The sequence below is a fragment of the Bombus fervidus genome, chromosome 11 (genome assembly GCF_041682495.2).
Source record: "Bombus fervidus isolate BK054 chromosome 11, iyBomFerv1, whole genome shotgun sequence".
Lineage (NCBI taxonomy): Eukaryota > Metazoa > Arthropoda > Insecta > Hymenoptera > Apidae > Bombus > Bombus fervidus.
In genome coordinates, this window is record NC_091527.1 from 10101645 (window position 1) to 10117344 (window position 15700).

Below are 15700 nucleotides of genomic sequence, written 5' to 3' on the forward strand. Positions count from 1 at the left end.
CCATCTTGAGCCACTATATATATCCATAGAGTCAGAGAAGATGGTTATTTCTCGCAAAAGCGAACTACGCGAAGTTTTATTCCAATATTTCATCGAAACATAGTACGCGAATAGAGGATCAAAAGATGTTGGAACCGTTTTCAGCTAGTAACGTACGTAACTCAACACCCAACTAGTTGACGAGATGACAGATTCGTTTCAGGAACACGTCTGCGGGTTGAAAACTGATATTGTGTAAGGAAAGTCTGTCAGACTGTCTTCTTCTAACGAAATCTATTAAATCTCATCTATATCTGTTTGGACTCGCTCATATCTCGAAATAATAGCTGTACCCACCGATATAACCACGCGACGAATACTTTCATTCCCTCTATCGCGTGTATCATCGAACATACAACGTCCCAAGAAACGAACATGTTTTCGAACTCGTCTATCGTATAAATTTACCAGACAGAAACGATCTAGCGCGAACATGATTCGGCGGACATGTTCGCTAAGCGAACTAGCAGGAACGACAATACAGGCTTGAATTTCGCAGCATCATAAAATCATGTCATCCGCGTGACAGAAATTAAAAACGAGCCTTAGGTCGTTTAACCCTCGTTTTACGAGCTGTCCTCGATCATCGGTATCGCCGTTTCAAGCTGAAGTATCGTCGCGTTTGTCTTCTATCAGAAATTACACCCTCGTCTCGCTTCACACCTCCGAGCGACTATTCGCGGCTTGGCTTTGCCTAAGGCCAAAAAAAACCACGATGGCGGAACGAGGAAAACGGAACGGTGGCAGTTCACGCTTTGCTTCGACACGTAAATTTATTCAAGCATAACCGATCTGGCAGACGTTCAAGACGGACGCTCCAGCTAGTCTGAGAAGTCCGGCACAGTTTTACGATCAAAGTTCGGAACGACGCTTGCACCCAGGTTGCTCTTTCGCCACGATTCCGTGGCCGATGTCGTCTTTGTGCCGTTTCTTCGTGTTGAACCCCTCCCGTACGACACGCTCCGATGATTCTCGAGCGCGTTTCCGTCGTCCGTGCATCGAGCACGAAATTTCCATCTCGATAATCCTGACTGGATCGCGCGAGATCGCCATGGACGACTCTAAACTGGACCGACCAACGTTTCCGCCGAATCGAGACACGATTTTTACCACGAATTACCACTAACGTTGCCTTTTGGCGAGATCGATTTCGAGTTTGGCTGGAACGTGCTTTCGTTTGGAGTCTGCGCCGATAGGGTTGCTTTTATTTGCCTCGATTCAGCAATCGTCGTGGTAGCGAGATACGAGCGTTTTCTTTTTGTCGTTTCGAGTTTCAGCATGATTTGCATCCCTGTCGAATAGCCGTTACTTGATAGAGAATAGTAGGAATTGTAGGTGAATTGTAATTGTTACATTTGTAATATTATCGTTCTTTCAAACAATTTGTGTTTTTCAATAAGATCGCGTGACGAGATTTAGCGTAGGATATATCATGTAGAGTAACAATAAGTGAAATGCGTAGTAAGAGAATGTTAACTTCGTTTTAAAGTACTACTTTCGCTAATGTGTTTGAACATGTACAAGCGAAATTTATTTTTCGACGTTCCTTTTTAAACGCTGGTACCTCACCCTCTGATTTCTATCTTCGAGCAGAAATGATTAAAAAAGTTTCTAAATAAATAATGTTTTTAACCTCGATATACTTTAACAATTTATCCTCCATTAAGGAGATTATCGTTACCAACGATATCGATATTTCGCTATATTTCTCTGATATTTTAGCGACATTAGCGCTGCCTAATTAATGTCCTCGCTTGACGAGACGGTTTCGAGTGCCAAATAAGAAACATTTTCGACGAGACGAAATTTTAATTGCGACCGGCAGCGATTAAAACAAAATCGTGTGCCCAACGTCGAGTGCACTCGTGTTAGCCCTCATTTACCTCCGCTCTTGGGTGAATTCGCTGGGCAAAAATGTTCCTGTTACCCTTCCACTTTTCTTCCCATCGCGGTTATCTTTTCTTTCGATCGTTTTAATTTGTAATCCAACAATTTAGAAACTAAAATACTTGTCGAGTTCAATCTACGATATTAACGAATCGGTTGATTCAGTTTTTCTACGTATTCTCCGTGTTTGATTTTTGCCACGTTAATTTCAATTGCAAATTCCGATGATTAACGATCCGTTGGATATTTAATTGTCGTGGCGATTTACGCGTTGTTTCCAACCACGATATCACCAATTTCGTTCGTAATTAGCGACTGGCTCTGCTATTTCTCATATTAACCGACAATTTTTTTCTTTTTTTTGTTGTAGAGTGACAACGGGCTAGTGGACACAGATCCAGGTCGAGTTAGCAGCATGACAGCCATCAACTCGGTATGTAATTAATGAAATCTTACAGACACTGATGTAAAAGATATGCCGTTCCTTAGCATCAAATTCTATTTTTTAATATTCTAATTGACAAACTAAAATCTACACTTCTCTATTTACCTCATTAAGTCTGTCTATTTGATCTGCTTATTAAGACTATCCGATACATACCTTTACTTTATTCTGCAACGTAATATCTGATATACTAGTAACATTAATTACCCGATCTGCTTTACTAGACAACTTCATCGACAAGTTTTATTTATCACTCTAGCGTGTCTATTTCTTTTATTCGCAAATGAACGTCACATCGGTGGCACAGGTTATTAACGAAGGAAAGAAACGTTGTTATTATGCCTGCATTATATAATATATAAATATATATAATTATATATTTCACGACGAGTAGAATTCTACTGGAAGAACCTTATTATTTCTTCTATGTTTTACTCTACATCTTATTATTTTCTGTTTCATCTTTGAAAGAAGGTCTAATTGTATATTCCTTACGAGACGGGTCATACTTCACACAGACACAGATTAGAATTTCTTTTCTGCCCTATATATCTTCTTCTACGTATTACATAAAATAAATACGCGATCGACGCGTATCGAACCGAACAGACGTTTATCACAAGTAGAAGTAAATACAAAAACCTGAACTACGTTGTCCGGTTTGTCTAATTAAAATCTACAAACGTAGCCACCTCATTATCCGCATTTCCAAGCGAATCATCGAGCGTACGGCACTCGAAGTCCCTCTCCAGTTGCACAAACTCGCGCAGTTTGTAAACGATGAGGCATCAAAAGCGACGAGCACCCCTCAAGCGAGGGATGCGATAAATCAAGTTCCTCCTCGACCGATCCAAAGTCGCTCGATTCGAGCAAATTCTCTGTTCGATCCTCGAGTAGCTGCACGTGACGCGGTCTCTATAGTGGCCCGATCCATAGAAACTACCCCGATGGAAACGGGATTCGCGGTAGTATGGAAATGAGGAGCCCGAACGTAGTTGGCACAACTCGTGGGAATCGTTCGTCGACACGGCGCGACGTGCCCTGTCGGAAGGCTTACATCTACGAGCTTTTTTCCATCTTTTTTCATCAAAAAGTCTTGGAATTCCGCGTCGATAGGCGATTGAATGTGTGAGAATTCCAGTGGACCATTCGGTGACCGACGTCGAGGCTACGCCCTCTAACCTACCCCTTTTCTTCGTTTCATTCTCGTCGCCATTCTTCCTCTTCGTTTGCCGCGTTTCATGGAACTTGATGTACCAGCTATTCGATGTTACCACACAGAAAGTTGGTTAGTTTTTGCGGTTCTCTTCGTACCACGTCGAAACTGATTAAATTGTTAACTAGGTTCTTTAATTTAATTGGTAATTTTTAATTTAGTTAAAGTAGAAAGTTACAGCTTTCAGAAAAATATTTCATTCTTTCGTATAATAATTTAGTTAGCGCAGAAGATTGAGAACGTTTCTTCGTAGATGTTTTCACGTTCGTTTCGGCATAATTTGATCAGTTGATACGCGAGTTTTAGAAGGGCATGGTATTATTTAACAACGATGCGAGTGTTTCAAGAGCGCTGTAAGTTAGGAAGTGAAATACGCCGGCGGTCGAGGCTAAATTCCATTTTAATAGTTGAAACGCTTCTGTGTAGTGAGTACCCGCGCTTTGGGAGTCATATTTTAGCTGGCGTCTCGTACACGAGCCGTAAGTTGGGCGCGCGTTTTGACCGCGAGCTTCTTTTTAACCTCGCGCTCGTTGCTGGGACGACGTTTCCGCAAATGATTTACCGATTCCGTTTCTCTTTTTTCCAACGATTAAATAATCTTCTCCCATTCCATTCTTATTCCCAGATCCGATTTATTATCTTTTTTTAAATTAACATGTTGTGAGCCGACATATTTAACCAACTGGAAACTTGAAAACCGATTAAATTTCGACGATCGCGTATTTTCGCACTGGTCCAAAATGACACGACGATGACCAGCACTTTTTCTTCCGAACGTCAATGCATTCTAATCGAACAATATTCTCCCTGATGGAGCGTCGATGCACGATTAACGCGCGATTTAACGTGCAACCCAGTTTCACGCTGCAAATAACTGGACACAACTATCTGGTCGCGAGGTGTGCAACTATTTTTGAAAAGGCCATGGAGTAAACAGTGCGTCCAATTACTTTTAGAATTACCGAGTAAAATCAAGCATCACGATACATCGTCAGCTTGTAGGTTAATGGTGTATCGATAAATTCGAATGACCCTGTCCACCACAGTTGCAGTATGAAAATTACGATTTACTGCATAAAAATCGCAATTGTGAATTTGTTTTTCTACATATAGAGAGATATTTCGTCTTTATCAGGGACAAATATTTATCCTCTTTTTGAACGTGAATCTTCTTCTGATTTTATTATTAATTATGGATTAGTACTATAGGAAACAATTTTTTCATATAACGAAATTCTAAACGTATCTTTTCTTTTTACTTCGGGGCTTATACGCAGCAGATGGTGACCGCAGACTTTTGATTCGTAGCGTATAGATATCTTGTTTTAAGAAGTTAAAAATATTTCTTCATAATTAAACTCTAGCGAAGTCGAAACTGTGTCTTTTACGCAACGCTCTGAAATTGATTCCGAAACGAAGCGGAACGCGAACTCGAAACCGATGACTCTTTTAATGAAATTGTAGCCGAAAGACGGTACTAAAGGACGCCAAGGAGGAAACCAGTTTAAATAAAGACCGCGCATGTGGGTCAGCCGGCGTGGCGTGCATCGTGCATGTGCGTTACGCAAGCTGATTCCGCCGCACGCATTACTTGCATCGAGCTTTGTTAAGACGCGTCGGTGGTGCACACATGCTGCATCAACCGGTCGCTCCTAATGGTCCCGAAAAACTCGCCGACATTTATTATCCACGTACGTGTCACCGTTTATTTCATTATAAACGATGCTTGAAGACAGTAATAACGTTATATAAAACATTCTGAAATTCCATTAGCACTGTAATGAGACACGACTATCATAATTATACTGACCAAATTTAAAATTAATCTAAAAATATATGTAGAAATTAGAAAACATTTACAGTAAACGTATATTTAGTAAAAAAATAGTACTACTAGTAGTAGTAGCAGTAGTATATATATATGTAAGTATTCGAACATTATTGCGAGCCTCTGTGTGTACCATATTTATCAGTAGTTTTACGTAATACAAGTTTTTCCAAAATTTCTTGCTTCTTTAACGCAGATATAAACTGCACTGAAAACAATTAACCTGGCTATTATAAAATCGCAATGTCGAGATATCTCGCTACCACGTTCATCCAGAAAAGAATTTTTCTTAATACAACAAGCACCACCTAACTCGTAATTGTATAACGAGGAAATGTATCGAAAATCGGATAGAAGAGCAGAGGACAGGAAAGGGAAATCAGTCGAGCCATGTGTTGTCGACCGGCTAAATATTTACCCGCATGCTCTTCCAGTCAGGAGGGTTGTCACGTTACAGTTTTCGAAACGACACGACGTGACGAAGCCCGCGCTATAAGCGACACGTTTTATCTGTTGCCTTTCGTTCCTCCTCTCCCTAAAGATAGGGCGAGTTTTACGAGCACACGGCGGCAAAAGCCATCTTCAAAGATCAAAATATCGGGGACGTCGTCAGCTTGTAAAAGCGAGTAAAACGAGCAGAACGCCCTAGTCAATACGACCATGGTTTCTAAGAAAAATCGAATATAATGGACTCGTAAATTATCCATAGTCTACGATGTCACCGTCGTAAATGACTCTTAATTATGCGTTCCCCTTTGTGCACACGTACAGTGACTCTATCTACGCGCTAAGAATAGATAGAGTGAGATACAGATGGAAAGTGATACCGATGAATAAACGTTCGTACAGTCGGCTGTTTTTATTTCATCGTTCGGCTCGGTACACGTTACGTTGAGAGCTTTTTAATTTCGAACCGGTTCGTGGGGCCCAGGTTTTACAGATACGTTGAATTTCGGAGGATCGATTGGTAAGAATGGTACAGAAAATTGATCTTGTGGGTGTTCGGCTCGACGATTAATTTTATCTATGTGAACAATTACTAAGATTGTCTGTGAACGTTATTTGTTTATTTGGTTACATCTACATATTGGAAATAGTAGAAGTATATTTTTTATTTTAAATTTTAAAAATGAAATTTATCAGAGAATTGTTAATATCATATCAGTAATTGATCACATATATGTATCAATTATCGATTACATATATGTTTTTTGGGGTTAAGGAAGATTACTGAATATTTTAAGCTTTCTGTTTCTCTATCCAAGTCTTCCAAGATTCTTCATCACCAGATCTTAAACACACCAATGCAAGTAAGTTCAAATTATTTGATCGATCTTTACGGTTTAAGAAAATTTCTCATTAGAATTTTCGAATTATCCTTCACAGTCGATAAACAGGGTTGGGTGCTGGAAGTTGCATAAATCGTCACCCATTTCGTCGAATAGTGACTACGGTGTCCCTTGGGACGGACTCAGGTGCTTCGATCTGCACGAAGGGTAAAATCCTTCGTCTTTCTTTTCTTCCTTGCTCGGGTACTTCGTTCCAGTCGCTTCCTCTCTTGCTCCGCGTTCTTCGTTCCTCCATATTATCTCGCGCGTCGTACTCACGAGAAGTGGAAGGCACATAAAATGAACTGCAGCCGGCGCGCTCGAAAAGAAAAGAGAACGGCCGATTCTTCGGCGGGATCGCAATCCCGAACGACGACGTGAGATTTATTTCCACGATAGAACGGAAGCAGCTGGCTAATGTCGTCGGCTTTGTTGTACCGAATAGACTGAAATTAGATTTTATTTGCACGATTAAATGGAGGAAACGCGACGAGTGATTGCACTCTGGTCCTCACCTGTTCTCGAGTGAGTAGACCTTCGAGTTTGATTGATCTTTCGCTAGGTTTGCAATAGTTTTAATGTAGTTTAACACAACGACATCGGATTGTTTCGAACGTGTGACGGGAATAAAATTTAGATTTCAAAATTAGATTTAAAAAATGTTCGATTAAACAAAATTATAATGAAAGGTAGAACTAAAGAGAAGGGTAGAATATAAGGGATGAATAGTTATTATATATAGGCTATGTTGAAATACGCAAATTACTGTTTACTCTTTTATAAAAGCTTATAGCTTCGGTTCATCTTCATTTCCTCGAAATAACAGCCAACTATTAATCTTGGAATGTTCGGAACTTTTAGACGCCTCTTGAATCAATCAACTTTTCGTTTCATGCAACAAATCAGGAAGTTTGTCCATGTTTACCTAACATGGAGTTTTACGAACTTTCGCTTAACTTACCCTGTAATCTTATTTTGTTTTCCTTTTTTTTACGTTTTTACGAACTGAGTAAATCCTTATTAAATACAGTCACGTATCAAGTAGGTATAATCTTTGTGAGATCATTTATGCCCGCTTTTGGAACGCGCAGTAAAATTTACTGTCGTATCGCAGTCACTGTCCCTTACGATTTTTGCTCATTTTTCCATTCTTGTTACGCGAGCGTTCTGTGCCCGATTCTACTATTGTCGCCACAGCCTCCATAAATAATACCGCTGTTATTTACGACTTGACACTTTGCATTCTGCGAAGGTGGCACTCCGGTCGCATTGTTGCGCGACCAGAAAAATGGTTTACGCGTGGAAATGAGTCGATGGTGGAAGGTTTCTGTCCTGAGTGCGAATCAGTGTAGGCATTATTATTGCAAAAATAATGTAAGCGAAGGATACTTATGACAGACGACTGATTGATGAACGTAGTTCTCTTAACAGGTGTAGCTCGTTTTAACGTAGCTGATAGTAGGCGGAACTGGTCTCAAATGCTGGTAGATGTAAAAAAAGAAGAAAGGGAAATACGTCTATTTACATCTCTTATCGATATTGCTTTGCAATGGATTATCGGTTATTTGAAACGTCGATTAACGAATGTTCCAATAAATTTCAGCATCCTTCGTTCTCGCCTACGGCGCCTTTGCTTATTTTAAAATCACGAATAAATCGTGCGATGAGGAAAGATTAACAGCGAATTGTCGTTCGTTCAATGAGCCATTTTCATTTGTACGATCTTATAATAAATTATTTTCATTCTTGCGAAGTTCCTTATATAAGATCCTTATATATATCTTATATGTCTTTCTGATTTTCTTCTCGTTGCTTATGCGAAGTAGCTACAAAGAGTACGAAGTAGCTGATTAGTGTCGGTGCTTCATGATACGTAATATTCGCGATAATACAAACAGTTTATACATAGTAGCTGGTAATTCAGATCTGATAAAAGGAGTAGACCGTGAAAGTATGTGTACTTATTGTTACGTACTTATTGTATGTGTACTGTAATTCCCTCGACTATCGTTGCGGTACATCGAGCTTTATCTGTGGCATATTTTACCTGTAATTACAAGATACCATTAATCATAAGCTTGGTCGCTTTGCTCCTTGAAACTTCGTGATCACATCGAAGTTATTCGCCGTACTTGATCCAATTGGAAACTGATATCGTTCGAGCTTTGGTCGTTGTTTATAAAAGGAAGTAATAACTGGATTTTTCATCGTGATTATTTACGTTTTACAATATTTATAATAAACGTTTTGACATTTTTATAAATACCATGTCTCTATAAATATATGTATATATAGCAAATAATATATATAATATGTATATAGCTCACAATCACAGTCTGTTTATATGCACTATCATCTGTATAAAATTCGTACGAAGAACTGCGCAATGATTGGCCGAGAATTGTGCCAACTTTCAGCATTCATCGCCAACAAAGCGAATGCAAAACTGTTCTAGAGGTCGATCAGATTTTACGATAATACGCTTGAACGCTGGCGCGTTCAATATTAACGATGCAAACATCGCCTTAATTACAGTCTCGATTATATTTCAATTTCACTGGCGCCGTGTTAAACGCGTCGCTACGTCGTGTTTACTTGCCACGTTATGGCATCGTTTCGAGAGTCACGCAAGCCGAAATTTAATTTTCCCTTGTGATTAAATTAATCACTGTACTTTGTGATTTTTTAGCCCCTTTTTCATTTCGCTACATTGTTGTAACACGTCGTCGCTTTCGTAGTAAAGTTGTGAGTGCGAGATTACATTTTTTAGTAAATGGTACAACGAAAACGTCGTGCTTGTTTTCTCTTTCACAATAGTAAATCTTTTGCCACTTGAGATAAAGATTTTTTAAGAATATTAAGAGTCAACATTTATGAAATGAAAAATGGTAAACAAGAACCAAAGAGAATAGAAACGAAACCAAAGAGACGCAATTGTCAAATTGCGTAGCTAATCGTTTTTCTAATAATCTACTGAGCATACGCTACATCCACCTGTTGGTAATATTTTATCAAACAAGCTATTGAACGTTACTCGATCTTTTATTTCTCAATAAGAAATCAATTATTTCTCCAACGATGTTACTTTTACGCTTTAAAATTAGTAATGTTACAATTGATCATCGTTAAAGATATCGCATAATACCAATAAATTCGTTCGAAATGAAATTCTCCTAGAAAAAGAAGCTCTCGAATTTTTTATTTCAAGGAATAAACCAATTTCTTCAGAGATATCGAAACAGTAAAATTCCCGATAAATAGAGAAAAATAAAACACAAGAAGCTAGCCGTAGCGAAATGAGTCGGTTACTTAATCTCTCATCTCTGAAGAAGGAATAAACGATTTATCCAAACACACGTTGTTTGTATCTCGTTAAGCCGTCGATATTAAGACATTAAACAAGAAGGATGGATTCCGGTCAGCCTTCGCCTGTTGGCCAGGAACGCGAGAATATAGATCTCGACTGGAGTGACGGGACGTTCGCGGTTCATGGCTCGCCGTGAAAACCGGCTACGAAAATACACGGACGGCCGCGGGCCAAGGGAAAATTAAACGAACGTCCGTTCGCTCGCAAAGGCTGGCAGCGGCCGTTTACGATTATTATCCGACGATCGCCTCCCTCTTAATTGTTTGTGCAGCCTTCGTTTCGAACGAGGGAAGAGTTCCGCGCTGACTAACGCTCCTAATGGAATGCCCTGACGCATCGACTAATAATAAATCATCGCCTCGCCCGTGTAATCGCGTTATTTCAGACAATTGTTGCCATTAGATAGACGCCGGCGAAAGTGAATCCGTGATTTATTGTTAGAAGCTTCGCGTCGCGTGCTAGCTCGGCTGGTTTCATCGGTGCAAACTTCGCTCCCTAATTGGCAGCCTTGTTCCGAACGGTATTGTACTGGAAAACACGGGATACTGGCGAAATTGGTCGTCTTTCGGCAACGATATCGTTAGTGGTGTTTAGGATGTTTTCGTTTCACGTGGATCGCGATCGTTGTTGGAATGTTACGAGTGTATTAAGTCTTTGCGCAGAAACATGAAAACGTAGATTTTTGCAGAAAGTATCGAACCGAAAGACTGTACTTATTATAACAAATTCATTGGGTTGGTGGATGTCGCGTTACTACTTGTCTATTAACGAGGTAAAAGTAAAATTTGAACAGGCTCTTCTAGGCGTAGCCTTGTATTTTTAATAGAAAATCAATATTTTCTAGCTGGTTAAAGGAGGCGAAATTGTTTAAAGGAATAAGTTATTGAATTAATGGTTTTACCCAGAAATATATGTTACGAAACTTAGAATCGTAGAATATCTTATTTATAACAGATATTAGTACAGGATACTTTCAAGATATTCGTTTCAAATGTCATTCTAGGAAAGAAGATATTCTACGATTCCAGCTATTTTTACGTTTGGTATATATCGTTCCCATCTTTCGATTATTTGCCCACATCTATGAGAGCACAAGAAAAACCGAATCATCCGGAATAGCGGTGTATTTCTTATTTAGCACAGGCTTCCATCAAATCATTTCCTCAAAAATACATCAACAGTGAAACTTCGTTCCTTCTAATTTCTTGTTTGAGTCGGATCAAACTGTTTCAAGACATCTTAAGACTCATCGTGTCTGCAAAAACGTCGTTCAACTGCTACTCGGTTGCCGCCGTGAAAGCGATTTCCCGTCACGTTCCACGGCGTACGAACGTCGTTCGCGTTCGATGTTTTCTCGGCAAACAGCATTATTCACGTGCACGGTGTCCCACTGCGAATCCGTCGTATCTTTGCACGCTCGATCCGTAGATATGTATCGTCGCGTAACGCAACTTCTCAAGACGCATTAATAGAGAAACTTGCGAATGATGAAACATCTTAAACGAGAAATCTGTCGCGCGCAGCTTTCTTCGATCGATGTGTTTCGTTTTTGAGTATACTACGATTCGTCATTTCGTATTTCGTTTGTTTGCATCTGTAAAACTATGGAAAAATTGTCACAAGAATTACTCCACTTTTTATTTACCTATTGCGAATTTTGCGTTTTTTAATTTTTCCGAATGTCAAACATTTTTATATTTTCAATACTTCCACCGATATTTAATAATGTAAAATCAAGCAGCGCTATGGTATACTCTTAAGAAAGACACAGAACAGAGTTCCAAACAGAGAAAGATCGTAGTCTTTTTTTTTTTTTGTAGCCATCTAAAGAAAGTTATAGCATTAAGAAACAAAGCATCTGTATACGTATCTCTACGTAGCATCGTTTAACGATCAAAAAATCATAAGCTCTGGATGAGTGACGTTCTTTGAAGCCGTCTTTCTTTTTGAAACCAACCAAGTTCGTTACCTTTTCTCGGTTGATCGGCTGGACATACGAAAAAGCTCGTTCCCTAGAAAAGCGAGACACACGCCCTAACGACCCTAATTTCCTCCTCCGTGTCGTCTTTTGACATTTTTCCCATGGGACGATTCGATCGATTCATCTCCTTCCTATGTCCTGATCTCGACGACAAATCGGAGCACGCGAACGACGTGGTTTTCAACTAGAAGCTTCGGTTGCTTTTCCACGTTTCTTTGTGGATTCTTCGCCTGTTGGATACTGGAACTTCTATTGGCGAATTGTCTGCTGAACTGTACGAATGCGCGGTTTATTGTTCTTTCGAGATACTTCTTTGTGCAACTGAAAATTTCGCTCGATTTGGAACAAGAAAAGAAGTTTGGAAGTTTCAGTGCAAGAAGGGTTTGTTTAACGTGTTGAGAGAGATAAAACGATTTTTGAATGTGGGCTGGCGTCTTAGTCGAGCAAAGTGAAAATCAATACGTTCTCTCATAGCTGTATATTTGATCTTCATTAAGTACTATCTCGCGAATGTAATATTGGACGAAGGAAATGAAAATTTGACGCGAGGTTTTTATAATTTCCTCGATAAAAGAGTACAAAAACCTTCGGTGTAATTTTTTAACTTTTCTCTTTAGCTTCCGTACAATGACGAACTGTTTACGGCAACATATATACACTGTGCAAAAATTTCACTTTTAAAATAATATCGCGCGATGCTTAAGCAATTCCCAACCGCCAATTAACTCATCCTCGAATCTTCTCTTATTTATCAATTTTTTAATATTATGTCAATGACCAAAACAACTAGTAAAGTAATTATGCGAACAGTCCACCAACGATATTCTTATTTAAACACGGTCTCTGCTTTCCTTCAAATACATCTAGATATCAAACAACGAACGTGAAGCAAACAAACATTGGTAACGCGAGATGCTGCTGATCCTCGGTGAATTCGCCAGGTCGTAACAACGCCGCGTAATAATGTATCCCATAATGTTGTTTGAAAATAAAGAAAGAAAGGAGTTGGGTGACAGACAACGGCGAATGTTTGTCTAATAAATGTCCAGGGAAGTCAAGTAGCGAAACGGTGGCCTTGTAGCCAGAGAAAAAACGTCTCCTTAAACAAGAGAGGAAGATTTCTCCCCGAAGTACAGCGAAGTAGACGAGGCCGTCCAACCGGAAAATAACCTTCGCCAAAACAACCGAGTCCCTTCTCTTCCAATTCGCATTCCGGCTTCTTTTTACCGCGTAACATCGTTCCTGCTCATCCCGCCGCATCGTACTCTCTTAGAGCTTCGTTTTAGCTGGTCACCGATCAGCTCTTTTTTCTTTTCCAACGAGCTCTTTCCGTACCGACCACGATGCCCTTTATCGCCACGATAGAGCCGTCTTTTTCCTCGTGGATCCACTTCCGCCGGCAATCGTAGCTTTCGAGAGCTTCGACGCTTCACAAGGTATATGGTTGTTTGAAAAGAACGTTTAGAGTTGGGGTGTGAATATATTATACACCGTGGTCCTAAATTTCGAAGCGTCACAAAATAAGTATTAGCATAAATCTTCTTGCGTTGGATTCTTTGTTTTTCAGAGAATCGACTTTGAGAGCTTATCAAATATATCTTACGGGTGTTTGACTAATTTCGAACTGGATAGAAATAGACAATTTCCAGGAGTTCGATTTTTTTTTTACACAAATTTCTGTTTAAGATACACGGAGTTTATTTTATTTTATTTTGCATTTATTACCTACGGGTGACAGTAGTCGTCGCATTTGCAAATTACACCACGCAGTATCCTCGTAAGAGAGAAAGTTACCGATCGCTGTGACTTTAGTAATACGTCTTGGTCTATCCAAGGTTTTTCGTAGATTTTTTATTAGTTCTGAAATTTAATAATTATTCGAAGCCTGTCTTTGCCAGTGAACGCAAATATTGTGTAAAAATTGTTGCTAATGTAAATATAAATGCTTTAAAACATTGGCCAAGATTGTTCTAGTAATAGAATAACAGGATTGAGAATGTTGATGTAAATACTGTAGCTGGCAGGCTTATCCCATCGAAGGGTTGTTTAAGATTCATGTTCCACTTGGGGATAACTATCATTAGTGGCCTGGGCCATCCGTATTCGCAGTAAACGGGTTGAGAAAATTGTGAAACGATAGTCGAATCTCGGAAGTGCCTTTTAGGGAGCTCGTTACAGTACGTATGGAAGTTTAAAAATTGAAGCGGCTACGTTTCGCGAAATAGGATGCTTCTTTACAGTCTTGATAAATCTCGATCGTATACTTAAAAATGACATTAAATATACAGCGATGTTTCAATGTTTATTTATTACTCCCATAAGAATCACATGTAACGTTTGGCAAACTTTATTCCACTGTACGAAACGAAATATTGAAAAAAATAAGCGAGGACTGTATGATTCGTTGTACGCTGAATATTTTGTAAAAATTACTGTCCATTTCAATTACTAAATTATATTCTGAATTATTATCACATAAAATTAAATACCTTAACGAGGGAATACGATATTATCCAAGTACTTTACAAAAATTGCTTCATGTTAAATATTACATCAGCGTTTCTCCATCGTTTGTCCTAGGATGCTATTTTTTCGATCAGTTTCCCTCGTTTCTCATCCTTTCCGTTTCCATTCCCTTGGTTGCAACCAACCAGCTATCCCCGGCAATTTTTTTCGTCTTCCACGTCCCATTTGTTTTTCCGCGAGGGAATAAAGCTCGATGGCAAATCCTTTTTTCTCCTTAATGATTCCTTTCTTTACAGTATGCCGCTGTCAGCGTACTCGCGGCAGATCTAATCAACCGAACACGCGATGTTCGATAATGTTTAATGGCACGAAAGAATTTTCGTCTTTCTCGTTGTTCTCGAGTTTTCACGGGGAAAATCAAGGCGAGTGGCAAAACGCATCAAACGTCTCAATATCGATGGGGAAAAAATCTCCAAGAGTCGTTGGCTCGTTGTCAAAATATTCCATTCGCCAAAGTTGCGAAAAATTCCTAAACGGTAAATTATGTAAATTATAGCAAATTTGTAAATTAAATAATTATGCGATAACTCCAACTGATGCAGTTGCAGTCAGAAATGTACGTATCTTACGAAAGTTTCTTGAATCCCAGGCTACAGGAGTCCTTTAAATTTGTACTCAATATATGATGATAGCTTATGTTCTTTATCATCTATTTTTCAAATCGCGTGTTAAAGATCAAGATTCATATACATCAGAACGGATCAAATTTAAAATACAAAGCCAGAAGTAACTTCGAGTTGATAATTCCGAATTTTTGTCGATGTTAACTTAATGCCTAGTTGATTTTATTGGACTATACAGTTATTTATAATTAAAAATGGCAATTGAAGCTTAAATGATAAAACAAGTAAAACTATAGGTTATTTGTGTATTTTCTTCCATTTAAACTTTCTTATTATATCAATTTAATTTTCATAAAACAATGTCTTTTATTAATATTTAACGAATTTCTTTACTTTCGCCATGTATAATCCACGGATCGATCGTCTAACAGATCTTCTCGCCAAATACGAGTAGATATTTTCTTATGTTGGCAAGTGATCTAGAAATGTCTGTCCTGAACGTCATATTCTGTGCTGTGAA

The 15700-nt window shown here is 39.0% G+C and overlaps 1 protein-coding gene across 5 annotated transcripts in view; it reads left to right on the forward strand.

Moving 5' to 3' along the window:
- Positions 1-15700, forward strand: part of LOC139992028 (uncharacterized) — a 513816-nt gene that overhangs the window by 176448 nt on the left and 321668 nt on the right. For all 5 annotated transcript variants that reach the window (XM_072012473.1, XM_074111956.1, XM_074111957.1 and 2 more), the window contains one exon: positions 2297-2359. In XM_072012473.1, coding sequence (XP_071868574.1) covers positions 2297-2359 — 63 coding nt within the window. The remainder of the gene's footprint in view (positions 1-2296; positions 2360-15700) is intronic.